General features: G+C 34.7%; 2 protein-coding genes across 4 annotated transcripts in view; one reads left to right on the forward strand and one right to left on the reverse strand.

Annotated features, from left to right (window-relative positions):
* Positions 1–589: 589 nt before the first annotated feature.
* Positions 590–15,111, forward strand: LOC122042343 (mitochondrial inner membrane protease ATP23-like). Of its 2 annotated transcripts, none has more exons than XM_042602397.1 (6): positions 590–749; positions 851–977; positions 1,081–1,205; positions 3,365–3,502; positions 3,704–3,787; positions 14,681–15,111. In XM_042602397.1, the coding sequence occupies exons 2-6, from the start codon at positions 884–886 to the stop codon at positions 14,813–14,815; spliced, it is 576 nt and encodes a 191-aa protein (XP_042458331.1). In that variant the 5' UTR covers positions 590–749; positions 851–883; the 3' UTR covers positions 14,816–15,111. The 2 variants fall into 2 exon arrangements, with proteins under 2 accessions (XP_042458331.1, XP_042458332.1); XM_042602398.1 differs by having other exon boundaries at positions 603–744.
* Positions 15,059–15,603, reverse strand: part of LOC122042341 (actin-related protein 3-like) — a 31,107-nt gene continuing 30,562 nt past the window's right edge. For both annotated transcript variants that reach the window (XM_042602396.1, XM_042602395.1), the window contains exon 10: positions 15,059–15,358. In XM_042602396.1, coding sequence (XP_042458330.1) covers positions 15,278–15,358 — 81 coding nt within the window. In that variant the 3' untranslated portion in view covers positions 15,059–15,277. The remainder of the gene's footprint in view (positions 15,359–15,603) is intronic.

Consider the following 15,603-nt stretch of genomic DNA (forward strand, 5'->3'; position numbering starts at 1 on the left):
CACATCAAGACCGTGTCAAGCAATTATTACAAGGAGAAGGCTCTAAAAGATTTTGAAATGCTATGAAACAACAACAAAATGATCTACACTAACATCTTATATTATTTTTCTTAAATTTTATTGTAAATCTCTAACATTCTATTGTAAACCTCTCGTACTCTTTGCAATCAAAGAGCAAGAAGTTTCTCCATCTCTGATTTAGTGTAAGGAGAAAATATTGAAGATTTTAAAAAATCATAGGCTACAATAAAAATTAGGGTTTGCATCATGTTATACCATTAATAATTTTAAAATGTATTTTAAAAATTAAATATTAAGCCTATTTCAGATTAATAAACTTATTTATTATTTAATTTAATTCATGTTTTTATTCTCCATAAACATCGACTTATTTATATTCAGAACTTATAGGATATTTAGCTGAGTTTATAAACTCTCTAAAATAATTTATAAGTTGTTTTAGAGTTTATAAACTCTTTAAATTTAGTTTGGATTTTATAAACTGTTTTGACTCATTTTTAAAAATTATAATAATAATTATTATATATATTTTTATGTATTATAAACCCAAGAAGGGTTAGGGTTTATTTATTTATTCATTTAATTTTTTAGAATCCTTAAAAAGTAACTAGGGAATTTCATCCAGCGGGCGGCGTATGTTCGGATCTCTCCGGTCGGCAGCGGCGTCTCTCCGGTGGGCAGCGGCGCCACTCCAGCCTTTCATAGTTGTTGCAGTCGGAGCCAGTCAAGTACTTCTTATCTATCAGCTCTAAGAAACTTAAAAAGAAGAGTTTTCCCCCCCTTCCCCTGGTCCTGCCAGTGGCTCACAGCGCAGAGTCTCCTTGAACAGGTGAAAGTTATCGGAGGGCGCTGATCAGGCGTAATGGACGGTGCCGAGGAGGGCATGTCTTCCACTGGCGCCGGAAGCAGCATGTCGTACAAGGCATGCGTCGATGGCATCAACAAAAGCCTCCAACGTAAGTTCTTCACACTCTAGCGATTGCGAAAGCTCATCTCGTGATTCAAAGGCCAAATGGGTTAATTTGTTTCATTGTTAATTTTTGTGGGCGTTGCAATCAGATCCTACGGTGAGGTTTCTGAGGGAGAAGATGGAACAGGCTGGGTGCCCCGTGTGGGGGCGCCTTCTCATGGGGATCACATGCAAAGGACAGACCTCCGCAGGTGGCTATTCCAGAGGCCGCGGGGTAGCTTATATTTAAAACGAAATTTGAATTTTTTACTTCGTTTCATTCTTCAGCGACACTAGATATCATGCACTTTTCGTCATCAATTGATGTGTTTTGGTATTCATGATACTAAATTGCATTATTCTGCATTGCTATGATGTGCAAATTAACTGATTACTATTAAGTGCATTGTTTAAGCTTGGGTTCTAGTCCTGAATGCTACTGGTCAATTTACTGTCACTCTCTTCCAAGTTCTAAGGGAAGGCCTTTGGCTTTCAGAGTTGCATGAGCCAATTTTTGGCTGATATCATAAGTCACGGGAATTTGTACTCATTTGAGTGAGGAGAATATTTTGTTTACACTCACTGCTAGACGCCAGAAACCTTTTTTGTGCTTATGATGACCTATTTATTGGATCAATGCCTCCCCCTTAAACACAATCACATAGAGTTATATCAGTTGTATTTCTCATGCCTTGATTTTATTTCTTGTTGAGATTACATTGTGAACTCAATTTTATTTCCAGCATTGGAAGTCTATGATTGTCATTTCACAAAGGGAAAACTAGCAAAAGTAAAGTTCTCATTGTGCATTAGTTATGCGTGGTTGATATAAATGTCAAAATAAAGCTTATTTTGGTTGTGGAAAATCCTCAAAATTTTATTTAGATAAATATTTAATGCTGGAGAGGCTTCACTATAGGCTACAAAAAAAAACACATATTTATTGACATTTAACATTTTAGCCTAGTGGATAAGCTCCCGCCAATATGGGGTCCCGGGGAAGGGTTGAACCACATTGGATCTATTGTACACAGTCTTATCCTACATTGCAAGACGTTGTTTCCACGACTTACCTGTGACCAGAAGGTCACATGACAACAACTTTATTGAAAGGAAGCTCCCGCCATGCGGGGTCTCGGGGAAGGATCTATTATAAGCAGTCTTACCTTGTTTTTTTTCAAGAGGCTATTTCCCGGATTCGAACCCGTGAGCCTTTAGGTTACAAAGTAACAACTTTACCGTTACGACAAGGCTCCCCTTCAGCAACTTTATTGACAACAATAATAAAATGAATAATGATTGTATTCCCTTTCACTTTAATATATATACAACTTCAGTAAGATAAATTCTAAAATCATTGAAGTTGAAGACTTCTTATGGAAAGTTGGATGAGTTTTAGTAACACTTGTTAGAAGACTGTCATAATTTGGTAGGCTAAAATAATGAATTTTAATTCCATAAACTTATTGTAGCAAGTCATTGAAGAATATCTTTTTGAGTGTTAAGAGTCTAATTGATACCAAAGTTAATATATTACATCTATGGGAATGTATACAATATAAAATCATGCAAAAATGTTGGATGACATGATCAAATTGTTGTTGCCAACTTGTATTGGTCTTGGTATTAGTTGTCTTCAATACACTACTGTTCCGAGTTGTGATCAAGAAATTCAAGAATGGTAATAAAGCTAAGCTTTAAATTTCTTATGCAAATTGGGCTGTAGAAATGTATACATATAAATTCGTCAAAGGTGTGAATGCATGGAAGAACATCTTCTCTTTGTTATCTTAATGATCAAAAAGGTTGTTTAGTAGGAGCTATCCTACAAGACTATTCATTCTGCATCCAATATTCCAACTGTAATACAAGGTTTTATAACAAAATTGCATTCATGTTTCTATTGGCAAATATGATAGATTGAAATGTGTACTGAGTGCCTTTTTGTTCTGGACCACTATGATTTGGTAAGAATGGAGTATGGTTCTTAGATTTTACGCAGTGCTCTTGGTGAAAATTCCTAGAGTAGTTCATTCTTGACTATGCGTTTGATGTTCTTGTTTTGTTTTAGTGTTGGTAATGGTTGCTGGGACTTGATTTGTAGAAAGATTTTTTATTTTTCTGCAAATACTGCAGATCTTCAAAATATCCACCTGTAGTTATTTTACTCATTAAACATGTGCTCTAATAATTATCTTGGTTGACTGGGTGATATTCCAAGTTGTACTTGTTGAATTTACAATTTTCCTTTAAATCCTTACACTTTTTCTTTGTAATTTAAATGGATGGCATGAGTTATACATTAATTAATAACTTTGTCTCAACATTCTTTTTTACTTTTAACTGTATTACATGTGCCACCTTAATTTAATCTTTGTTATTTTTCTATTGCAGATAACAATTTGTTGTAATCATATGTCTTTCCAAAATGAGATAGATCAAGTTATTATTCACGAGTTAATCCATGCCTATGATGATTGCCGGGCAAAAAACTTGGACTGGACAAATTGTGCTCATCATGCTTGTTCTGAGGTACAATATTACTGGGTGCTAAAATTACTGACTTGTACTTGTGAACTTCATGAGATTTGATCAGTTGCTGAGCATCAGAATGTGAGAGCACAATTTCTTACAATGTTTGTTTTGCAACATGAATAATATCTATACATCAAGTTTTCAGGATCTGCGTTTTCTTAAAATATTGCATGTGAGTGATATTCTTCTTTTTTCTAGATTCGTGCTAATCACCTGAGTGGAGATTGCCATTACAAGCGAGAGTTGTTACGTGGATTTTTAAAAATACGAGGTCATGAACAAGTGAGTTTATCTTACGCTAGAACTTGCAAAAAATAGTTATATGCCATTACAGCTACTATAGTGGATTTTACAGGATCTATTTGTTTTAGAATATTGTGAAATTGCGCATCTGTATACTGCAGTTGCTTGGATGCTGGGATATTAAGCAATGACTTTCTAAAATCAATGTTGTCCTTTTTCTCCATCGACCTTTTTATTATTCTAAGGAAACCAATCTGTAGATGCATACATTTCTAAAACACGACAACTTTTGTCAATTATTCAACATGGCTTAGTTGTTAAAGTTGTCACAACCCAAAAGGTTCCTTTTCTATATAAGGGATAAGCCTCCTTGCTCAAGACAACATTCATCCTTGCATCATCCCTACAGAATGACATTATTAAGGGTGCACATCCACCTTAATAGTCTCTCGAATGCTCTCATTTTTTATTCTGTTTATCCTCGTATGTCTACACATCCACCTTAACATCCTCGTCTCTGCAACTTTCATCTTCTACTTATGTGCTCGAACATTCAGCTTCATCTAACATAACATGTCCAATTGCGATTTTGTAGAATTTTCCTTTAAGTTTTAGAGGTGCTTTACGGTCCTATAACATTCGATGCTCTCCTCCATTTGTATTCTATGTAAGACATCTCGCTCAATCCTTCATTATTTTGTAAAAATGATCCTAAATATTTAAACCTCTCGATTCCGGGCAACTCGTTATCTCCTATGTTAACAATTGTCTCATTACGTCTAATATTGCTAAATTTAAATTTCATATATTCTGTTTTTTTCTACTAAGCCTAAAATCTTCCCTTATAATATTTTCCGCCAAGATTCTAGTTTAGCATTTACACCTTCATGTATTTCATCTACTAAAACAATATCATCTGCAAACAACATGAACCACGATACTGTGTCTTGAATGCGCGTAGTGAGTTCGTCCATAATTAGTGTAAAAAGATACAGACTTAGAGCTGATTCTTGATATAACCCTATCTTTATTGGAAATGCTTTAGTTACTCCACTTGGAGTCTTTACTCTGGTTATTACATTCTCGTACATATCCTTAATTAGTTCAATATATGATGCTAACACCTCTCTTTTCTAGAATTCTCCATATAATTTCCTTTGAGACTCTATTATAAGCTTTTTATAAGTCAATGAATACCATGTGTAGATCTTATTTTTGCTCTCGATATTTTTCAATTAATTACTTAAGATGCATAGCTTCTATTGTCGACCTTCCATGCATGTACCTAAATTGATTTTCGGTCATTGTGGTCTCATTCTTTAATCTATTTTCTATTATTTTTTTTTTCAAAGTTTCATGGTACTATTCATTAGTTTAATACCTCTATAGTTTGTACAATTTTGTACGTCTCTCTTATTCTTATATAAGGAAACTAGAGTACTTACCCTCCATTGATAAGACATTTTTTCATTTTCAATATCATGTTAAATAATTTTGTAAGTTATTCAATACTTTGTTTTCCTAGGCACTTCCATACCATTATCAGAATATCATTTGGTCCAATGACTTTTTCATTATGCATCCCAGTTAAATATTGTTCTACTTCTGAAGTTTGAATTCTATGATAAAAATTTACATTTCTATACTCATTTGACCTACTTAAATTACATAAGTTAAGTTGGTCACCTAAACCTTCGTTAAAAAGTTGATGAAAATACCTCTTCTATTGCTCTTTTATTTCTTCATCGTTTACTAGTACCCTATTATATTCATCGTTAATATATTTTATTTGGATAAGATTTCTTGTCTTCCTTTCCTCACTTTAGCTATTTTATAAATGTCTCTTCATTTTTTTTATACAATTTTTGATATAATCGTTCAAAAGTTTCATTCTTTGCTTTATTCACTACTTTTTTAGTCTCTTTCTTGGCAATTGTGTATTGTTTTTAAGTTTTCCTCGTTCTTACAAATATATAATTCCTTATAAGCTGTTCGTTTTTTTATTCACTTTCTCTTATACTTTTTCATTCCACTACCAAGATTTTTTACTAAGTGATGCTTGTCCCTTTGACTCACCAAGTACACTCTTAGCTACTATGTTCAACTTTGATACTATCTTATCTCATGTCATATTAGAGTCACTTTATATTTCACCTAATGTTTGTACTCGTATCTTTTCCTTAAATATATTTTGTTTCTCATCCTTTAACTTCTACCTTTTAATTCTAAGAATAGTATATATTTTCTTTATATTGATACTATGCTTGAGACGTATATCCAACATTACTAACCTATGTTGGATAGTTAAGTTTTTTCAAGGGATGACCTTACAATCTTTATAAATTTTTCTATTCTTTTTCCTAACTATAAGAAAGTCAATTTGCGATTTATTATTCCCACTTTTGGACATGACTAAGTGTTCTTCTCTTTTCTTAAAAAACGTATTATCTAATATAAGGTTATATGCTATTGTAAAATCTAATATAGTTTTCCCTTCTTCATTTCTCATTCCAAACTCATAATCCCCATGTTCCCTCAAATTTCTCATTTTTTACTTTGACATGCTCATTTAGATCACTTTATATTAAAATCATTTCATTTGTGTTTTGTATTACTTCATCTAAGCCGTCCTAAAATCTTGATTTAATAGCTTCATCTAATCTTTGCGGTGCTTATATGCTAATTATGTTCATAGTTTCTTTCACCACTATTATCTTAAGAGTTATAATTCTATCATCTTGTCTAACTACTCTTATGACTTCATCCTTTAACGAACTATCTACAATAATACCCACTCCATTTCTTGGTTTGCTTTTTCTTGTGTATCATAACTTAAAACCTGAGTTCTCTATTATCTTTGTCTTCTCGCCTACCCATTTTGTGTCTTGTACATACAAAATACTAATTATCCTCCTAGTCATCGTATCTACTACCTCTATTGATTTACAAAGTTCCTATATTCCATGTTCCAAATCTTAGACTATTAGTTTTCTTATCATATTTGTTTTTATCCAACCTATGGTGTGAGAACTCTTGTCTATTTAACACTACATCCAAGTTCTCATGGAGATGTAGCGATCATTGCTGATACGTTACAGTCGGACCTTGTACCGCGAATTCTTACATATTTAGTACTACACCTGAGTTTTAGAGATGTAGCTGTCCTTGCTGAGACGTTACAGTCAAACCCTGCAATACATTCCTTTCGAGGAGCAACCTAGCATTGGCAAAATAGTTTAATAGATCAATTCATTGGACATTTGTCATAGTTTTAACGCTGGTTGACAACTTAACGCAACCCTCCTCTTTTATCCGAGCTTAAGACTTGTCATGACTGGTTCGTCATGGGCAGAGTTATTTTATTTTACACAAGAATTAACATAATTTATAAAGAGGCTTGATGACCTATAATCTACCTATCAAAAGATGTATCATATATATAGGTGAACGATTTACAATCCACCTAATATGAGACTACATCATATATAAATATAAAATAGATGGTGAATCACTCATAATCCACTTGATCAGAATACATCGTATATAGGAGCCAATGGTTTGCAATCCGCTCACAACAAAGTGCATCATGTGTGTGTGGCTGTGTATAGTGAACCACCCGTAATCTACTAGAAATGCACTTTACTTAAGGAGTGAATGACCTGCAATCCATTTAGCGAGAAAAGATCTTATGTAAAATAACCAAAGCCTACAAGCACTCAAAAAGATCCAAGAGCCCATCTTTATTGTAGAGTTAATGCTCTAAATTTTTTTGATTCTTAATTCATCGTAAATATGCAACTGTTATAGAGTGTGGAGCTGAAGCCCTATGGTATAAAGCTGCATTCACTATCTTGTTAATTTTGTTTATCATGGAGCTCTTTCAGAATGTAGAGTCAAAACTCTATTGTATAATTTGTCTATCATTTGATTAGTTTAGCATAATTACTCATGTAATTTAATTGATCATGGTAGTTCAAATTCTCTTAAAGGGACCACCCTATATTTCCATGTTTTGTGTGTTTAAAGTAATTTCTTGGTAATTATCTTTCCACCAATAAGTTTCGATAGAGAATAAACAAAATAGATAAACAACTAGAATATAAAAGAGTAGTAATATAGGAGAAGCTGTCAAGCGATAAAAGGAGACAAGGTATATAACTAATTTTTTCCTTCTAATAAAGTTACCGCTAAACTCATGGTATCCATTTCATCAAATTAAATCATTCACCAGATAAATTTTGGAAACAAGTAGGCACATCCACATCGGCTCGCTGTAAGACAACTCTAGACTCCTCTAATTGGTAGATCTATTAGGACACATCAAGAGAAAATATGTCACAACTCAGATATAATATCAAACAACAACAACAATCAAATTTTATCTCATTAGGTGGGGTTGGCTATATGGATCGTTCTATGTCATTAGGCTCTATCCGTTATTATATTATCATCTATACCTAAATAAATTTTTATCTTGTTTATTATTGCTAACCAAATCTTTGTTTGGTCTTCCTCTTCCGTGTGTATTTGTTATAGTTTCACATCGCCTAACTGAGCATTTATTGACCGTCTAAGTATATATCCGCACTATTTTAAATATGTCGGAATTTTTCCTTAATAGATGCAACTCCAACTTTCTCTCTAATGCTCTTATTTCTTAGTCTGCCCATCCTTGTATATTCACACATCCACCTGAATATTCTCATCTTTACAACTCATCTGCTTATGTGTTCAAGCCATAGTATAACATTCAACGTCATATAACATAGCTCAACATTCAGATATAATATCAAAGATAAGGTAAAAAGATAAACTACGGGCACCAAATCTATTTTTTTTTTATACGAGTTGACTATGTATTCAACTAAGGTGATGTCTTATATATAAGTTATGGGTTACCCAACACTAACAAAGAGGTTTAAAATAGAAATTTAAATTGTAATGCACTAAAAGAGAAGGAAACAAACTCAAGAAACCCCCTTCAACAATTTCTCATTTTCATATTTAAGAAAAAACCGTAAACTATTTATCATCCACCATCATCTTTACAAATATCATACATTAAAGAGAAGGAAATACATTTGAACATAATGAAAGAAGGGAAAATAATGATTGATTATATTATGCAAAAATTGAACATCTTTATAAAGGAGATCAAAGTGAATGCACGTGTCTAACTTGCTAGTCTTCTCATACATTTCTAATTTCAACATGATTAAAGGCAATAAGACTCTAATTGATATGATTTGATGGAAATTGATCGAGTAGCTTACCTAAAACTCAAAACCTAATGTTATTGGAGAAGAGAAACATTGGCAACAATCTGAGGCAATGGTGGTAACCACAATGACATCTTATTGTTGCTGTAGCGACGGTGGCAAACAATAGTAGGCACGCCGAGATGATAATGTTGTAAAGTACCTCTAAGATTAAAAAGAAAGTTTTACAAAACGACGATTAAACCTGCTATGTTATATGGAGTTAAATATTGAGTTTTGACTCAAGCACATGAGTAGAATATGAGAGTTGTAGAGATCAGGATGTTAAGATGGATGTGCGAACATACAATGATGAACAAGATAAGAAATAAAAACATTAGAGAGAAAGTCGGAATTCACTTATTGAGTGAGACGACCAATAGATGTTCCAGTTAGGTTATGTGAAACTATGATAAATGTGCACATCAAATGAGGAAGAGGAAAACCAAAGAAGACTTGATTAGCAACAATAAAATTTATTTAAATATAAATAATGATATAATATAAGATAAAATTCAATGACGTAAAATGATCCATATAGCTGATCCTACTTAATGGATTATTCTCCACAAATAAATCCATTTAATTATCGGCTTTTATTTATCACAAGTCATTTCACTCAATTTCATCATCTTTTATCACAATTAAATGCATTTTACACTATCACCTTTTATTTTCAGTAATAAATCCACTAAGAAATAAATATGAAAGTCACCCTTAAAGATAGTGTCATTTGATACATACATGGATTAAAGCCTTAATAAGTGATAAACAACGATATAGTAGTGCATGAGGGCAACCCATCCCCGGCAAAGCCGAGGTAAATACCTTTCTTATGTGCTAGTCACTATTCCAAAGGCTAGTAGCCGCTCGTGATTTACCTCCTCCGTATTGATCCTGGGACGGGTTGACGGGGGCGTTGGGGGCGAGCGTATTCGCCTTTTGCCACAATGAGGGCAACCCATCCCACCATGTTGTTGCGGGAGTGTAGCTACACGGGTAAACACTAGTTTAGAGGGTTTATTTTTTAATATTTATTTTTAGTATTTATAATTGTTGTCGTTTCACTTTGACTTTCTACTCAATAATTATCCTCCTTGGGTTCACGTATTATGTAATTATGTTATTTAAGCAAGGGTTAGTTTGAGAGATTATCGTAAATCATCATTTAAGTTGTATTAATTTAACCATATTTCAGCAATGGTCTAGATAAAGGTTTATAACACAAGTATACAAATGTCAATATATGCATGATATAAGCATACAAGTAATCACATATAGCATAGAAGGGAAAGCAACACAAACAAGGAGCAATTGTAGTATCAACTTTATCCTATGAAAATAATCCCTCCCCATGTTGATTGATCACCTATATGTATATAATAAAAAAAGAATATATATATATATAGTATCAACTTTATCCTATGAAAATAATTCCTCCCCATGTTGATTGATCACCTATATGTATATAATAAAAAAAGAATATCATTAGCAGTATAAATAATATTTTTTACTTATTTAATTCATGCACAAGAGGTATATAGTGCACAAAGGATAACTTTAGTAAAATCTGGGAAGTTGGGTGTTGGGCATGAATCCGCTTGTGCTTCTGGATTTACTGGTAGGTGAACCGGGGGAAGGTCGTCCACCTCTAGAATTAGTTGAGCTTGGATTATAAAAAAAAACAAAAAACCAAAGGATAACTTTAGCCATTTCAAACATACAATAGGTAAATCAAGGTTTGAAGTGCCGAGCCGTGCCGCCCGAAATAGTCGAAATTTACCGTTCCGGTGACCAACCGAAACCGGCACAGTAGGAGAACAAATTTCGCTGCCATCGAAAGCGTCACAGGTCTCTTCTAGTGGCAGTGGAGGTGTCGCGCGACGCTTCCCGCTGCGACGGAAGCGTCGCGCGACACCTCCGCCGGCGCCGGAAGCATCGCGCGGTGCCTCCGCCGGAGCCAGAAGCTTCGCGCGATGCCTCCACCACCGACGGAGGCGTCGCGCTCCATGCGATGCGATCGCGAGATCGGGCACTGTTACAAACGAATTTTTTTTAATTAATTAAACAATTCCTAAGTGTGATATTTTGAATAGGCTTTTATAAACCCTAATTAAATTATCCCTATAAAATATATTTAAAATTTAAAAAAAAAAATTTAAAAATTAATTGATATTAAAAAAAATCTTTATACTATTTTAAATTTATTTAATTTTTTTTAAAAAAAATAAAAAATTCTAACAAATCATATTTATATTCTAATAAATTTTTTTTTTTGCTGTTTAATTTATATTTTAATTTTTTTTACCATTTTAAATATATAAGATTTAAATTAATAATTAATTAAATGAATACATAATTAATTTATATAATTATGATGTATCAATTTTAATTCGAGTAATTAATACATCTTTAAAGAAAATTATATTTAATTATTTTTTTTAACCATATTAAGTTGTTCAAGCAACTTATATAAAATCAATATACAATTTATTTTAAAATTATATACAATAAACATATCTATCTAATAATTACTATATATTAATAAAAAAATATCGAAACTGTATCGGCATGGCACGATACGATACCAAAACCGTATCGTTCCGGTCTGAGACCGAAACCTCGGCACGGGTCGAAATTTGAAACCTTGAGGTAAACATCTAAAACTCAAACCAAGGAATAATTTTACTAGGTACAATAATCACACAATTTAAGAATTAATTAAAACTATGATTAATTAAAACTCAAGGTCAATAATGGATCCAATCTTGGCCTAATTACCTAAAACATAAATTAAAGAATCCAACTCCTACTACTAATAAACAACTATTAATTTCTCATCCTAAACTAAATATACCAATATAAATACTCAAATAAACCTAAAATAGAAATATAATAAAACCAAATTTTTACCTTGCAATTTTCTTAATGGATAGAACATAATATGCTATTTGCTAATACGAAACACTTGCACCAATCGAACTAAATTCTTTTTCCTAAACTTATCTTCTAATTGAATTTGGATTGGTGACTCTCTTTTTCTAAATGGCTAATAGTTGCTCTAAATCTGAAAATAGGTAGGAGGAAAATTGGGAAAAAGGGTGTTTGTGGGTGGGAAGAGAGGCCGACGCCATTGGCTAGTTCCCAACGTGAGGCTATCCTTGCTCTGTGTAAATGCAGCGTGCAGTAGTGCTTTGCACAAGGGTAGTAGTGGCGACATTGTAGGGAGGGTGTTGGCAGGAAGAATGGTCGACACTATTAGCCAATTCCCAATGCGAGGCTGTTGGTACTCCGTGTAAGGGTAGTGGTGGAGCTCTAGGTGAGAGTAGTGGTGATGATGTTCAGGTGTATGTGGTGTTGGGGCCAGTCGGACTCCAAGCAACGGCGACACACAAGGCTTGTAGGCGTGGGTGACAGTGCTAGAATGTATATACAATGATGATACGGCACACAAGCATTAGCGCAGTGTGCAAAGAAGGAAAGAGAGGGAAAAGGGGAAACAGTTGCAATGATAATTGCTCTCCAGTGGCGATGGTTGTGCTGACTTTGAGTGATCATGGCTACCTGCCAAAGGACAAAAGCGAGAGGGAAATTGAGAGAGCAGGTAGAAGAGGGGAGGCTGATGATGACTATGTGTGGAGAGGGGTATCAGCAGTGACATCATGAGCGCATGGGAAGAAGAATCAAAAGGGAGAGGGGGATACATAGAGAGAGAAAGGAGGGAGTTTGCTGAGCTAACTTGTGCCTTCCCTGTCTAAGAAAACTACGGGAAGAATTGATCCAGGAAGTGACGTGTCACTTTGATGACGGTAAAGACCTTCCCTCTAAAAGGAAAACATTACTGCTTTCCTTCATCCTATGCTTCTTCAGGGCATGGGAGTTTGACTCATTATGCTTTTCCCTTCTAAGTAATGCTCTCTAATTATCAAATATTTGTTGCTTCATCCTCCTTTGAACTAGCAAAGTTGTGCAAATGCCTCCTCTTGATTGACTCGTTAATCTGAAATCTTAAGTGTATCATTCTCATGGTCCCAATGATATTGAGAATATTTTGTTCAATCCTTATGGAACACATTGAACTGTTGCATCTTAGGCAATGGTCTATTCGATTCTTGATTTCCATAAGTTCCTCATTCCATGGGACATTCAAAGGTATTCCTTTTGTCCTCATTTAGGTCGGTGCTTATCAAACTCTCTTGGACGTTTCTGCTGCTACTGAATGCTCCTCGACTCTGGCCCTTTGAGGTTTCATCTCTACTGTCATATTTTGCATTACATCGTCCATAATTACATATCCACTTGTGTTTCTAAGATCCTAGCATAGTCCATGGTGTTTCTCTTATAAATAATGAAAAGACCACGTATTCTTAAAATAACTCAAGGCAGTCATTAGGACGGTAGAATTAGAATCCTCTTTATAAAAATCTTTAAAAATTTTAAAAGCATTTTTATCACCCTCTTGCTTCAGCATCATCAAACTATCTGCACTTTGGGCTATCTGACTACTGCCCGTAAACTAAGCTTCAGAAACTCAGTGAATTCTTCAAGTTCTTTGGGGCTTGCACCTTTTGATTTCCAAGATGAAAGTTGTTCTAATCTCCAAGCTCTTCACTTTTGATCACCTTGGACTTTTCTCTTCACATCGGTTCCTTAAACCACCTCTATCTCAATCTCGGAACCTTCTTTTCTTTCTTCCTTAGGCGCTTGAATTCTTCTTGTTACCCATCAGTTTCGTACTCTCAGATCATCCGTCACATTAGCATCAACTTTTGGCCCTTCCTCTTCCGCCTCCATCTACCCAGAAAACACCCTCCCCATTACTCGTGTAGTAAACTTATGCTAGACTCTTGGTCTACCTTGGACCTCAGTTGGGGGAAACATTAGCTAGGTGAGTTGTAATTGGCCGAACTGCTTGGAACTCAGTCAAGTTAGTTTGAAGTCTGTTAAAATGATTGTGCTTGTTTGAACTGTGATTGGTCCAAAGTGAGGTTGAGAGGCTGTTCAGGTAACAAAGAAAGTGATTGAGAATTTAGGTTGATATGGGATTTTAGGATTGATGTAGAGTTTAGGGAGAGTCGATAGATCATGCCAAGGTGGTGAGAAATGAGGAAACAACTATTGAAGGATCTGTGTTGGCGGTTAACTTTTGCCCTTGAATTACCTAGAGCTTTGGTGATTCACCATCCCTAGTCTGCTAACCCAACCAAAATGTCGCATGGTTGGAATGTTGGAATGCCGCATGGTTGTATCTTTTCAATTTGCCCCAACAATGGTTCTCACATGTGGATTTGAGTGATGTTACATGTCTGTATTTCGTTTGTCGAACCTAGAGCACATGTCTATAAGCGCGCTCCTAGCGTGAAGGGAATATAGGAAGAAAAACAAGGGCTTGAAGGATCATTAAAACTGGAGGTACCCTTTCGTATGGCAGACTTGTAGTATTGCCCTTGATTCTTTCAAGAGTCTCCAGATACTTTGGTAGTACCCGACTCTAAATTATAGTGTTTGTATGCAATTCTGTTTTCTTGTGCTACAAACCTGTTTTGCATGTCAACTGCCGATTCTATTCTGGAAACCACATCCAAATGCGTAAGCTGTATTTGCATCAATGATCATTTCAATATGCTCCAGACTGGCTATTGTAATTGATATTTGCTTTCTTGTCTTGCTAAAGGAGTGCGTTCGAAGGCGGTCTCTGAAGTCGGTTCAGAGCAATCCCCACTGCTCGGATGTCACTGCAAAAGATGCCATTGAGGCAATTTGGGGCATCTGCTACAATGACACTACCCCATTTGACAGGGCACCTTAATTCACCAGCGATTCACTTCAACGCGCGAAGATTTATTTCCTCCCTTTTTTTTCTCAACGAGGGCAGGTTGATGATACTACATTTACATGAAGAGCTGTTTCCCTTGTGTTTGGTTATTTAATTACATCAGAATTTTCCTTTGCTTCTTTGCAAATCACATTTTTTTTCATCTTCAGCATCTGAATAAGAAGCAAGAGAATGGTAATTTTTCATGTAATCTTTTAATCAATTGGGATGTAGCTGTTGGATTGAAATTGTTATTTGCAATGGAGGTGACTGAGTCTCAATACTTCATACAACTATTTCAGTATAATTTGATAAGAAATTGCTCTAATATTTGAATTTGGCAAGAGAATGATTGATAAATTGCCCTTAAATGTGAGGTGCTCGAACAGAAACACCGTGCGATGTTAGCAGCGAGAAGCCAGCTCTAACTTTGATCAATGTGACAATTTTCTTATTTCAATACATTCCTTTGAAGACGGGATTAGTTCTGCAAATGCTGGCTCCATACTCTTCATATTCTGCTTTGGTGTGGCAAGCCTGCACAATCGGTCGAACTACCATTAAAAAGCTTTGATTGCAACCGAGCAAAGCATGTAATTTGCAGCAAAGAAATTTGGCTTTTACGTTTTGATTTGTGGCTCGCAGGTAGGCTTAAATGAAAACAGAAAAGAGAGGATCCTTACGGAAGCTTAAAAATAAAATAAAAAAAATCTCCACCTGTTGATGCACTTGCACTAAATTAACTACCAAAACAGAAAACGGTCAAAATTCTTTAGAGATTT

Source organism: Zingiber officinale, chromosome 2A, assembly GCF_018446385.1.
Source record: "Zingiber officinale cultivar Zhangliang chromosome 2A, Zo_v1.1, whole genome shotgun sequence".
Taxonomy (NCBI): Eukaryota; Viridiplantae; Streptophyta; class Magnoliopsida; order Zingiberales; family Zingiberaceae; genus Zingiber; species Zingiber officinale.

What these genes read in the sequence shown, in the direction of transcription:
- LOC122042343 (XM_042602397.1), top strand. Translation starts at nt 884, where the DNA reads ATGGACGGTGCCGAGGAGGGCATGTCTTCCACTGGCGCCGGAAGCAGC. An exon ending in GCTATTCCAGAGGCCGCGGG is followed by an intron (nt 1,206 to 3,364) that starts GTAGCTTATATT and finishes TTTCTATTGCAG; the next exon opens with ATAACAATTTGTTGTAATCA. An exon ending in AAATACGAGGTCATGAACAA is followed by an intron (nt 3,788 to 14,680) that starts GTGAGTTTATCT and finishes GTCTTGCTAAAG; the next exon opens with GAGTGCGTTCGAAGGCGGTC.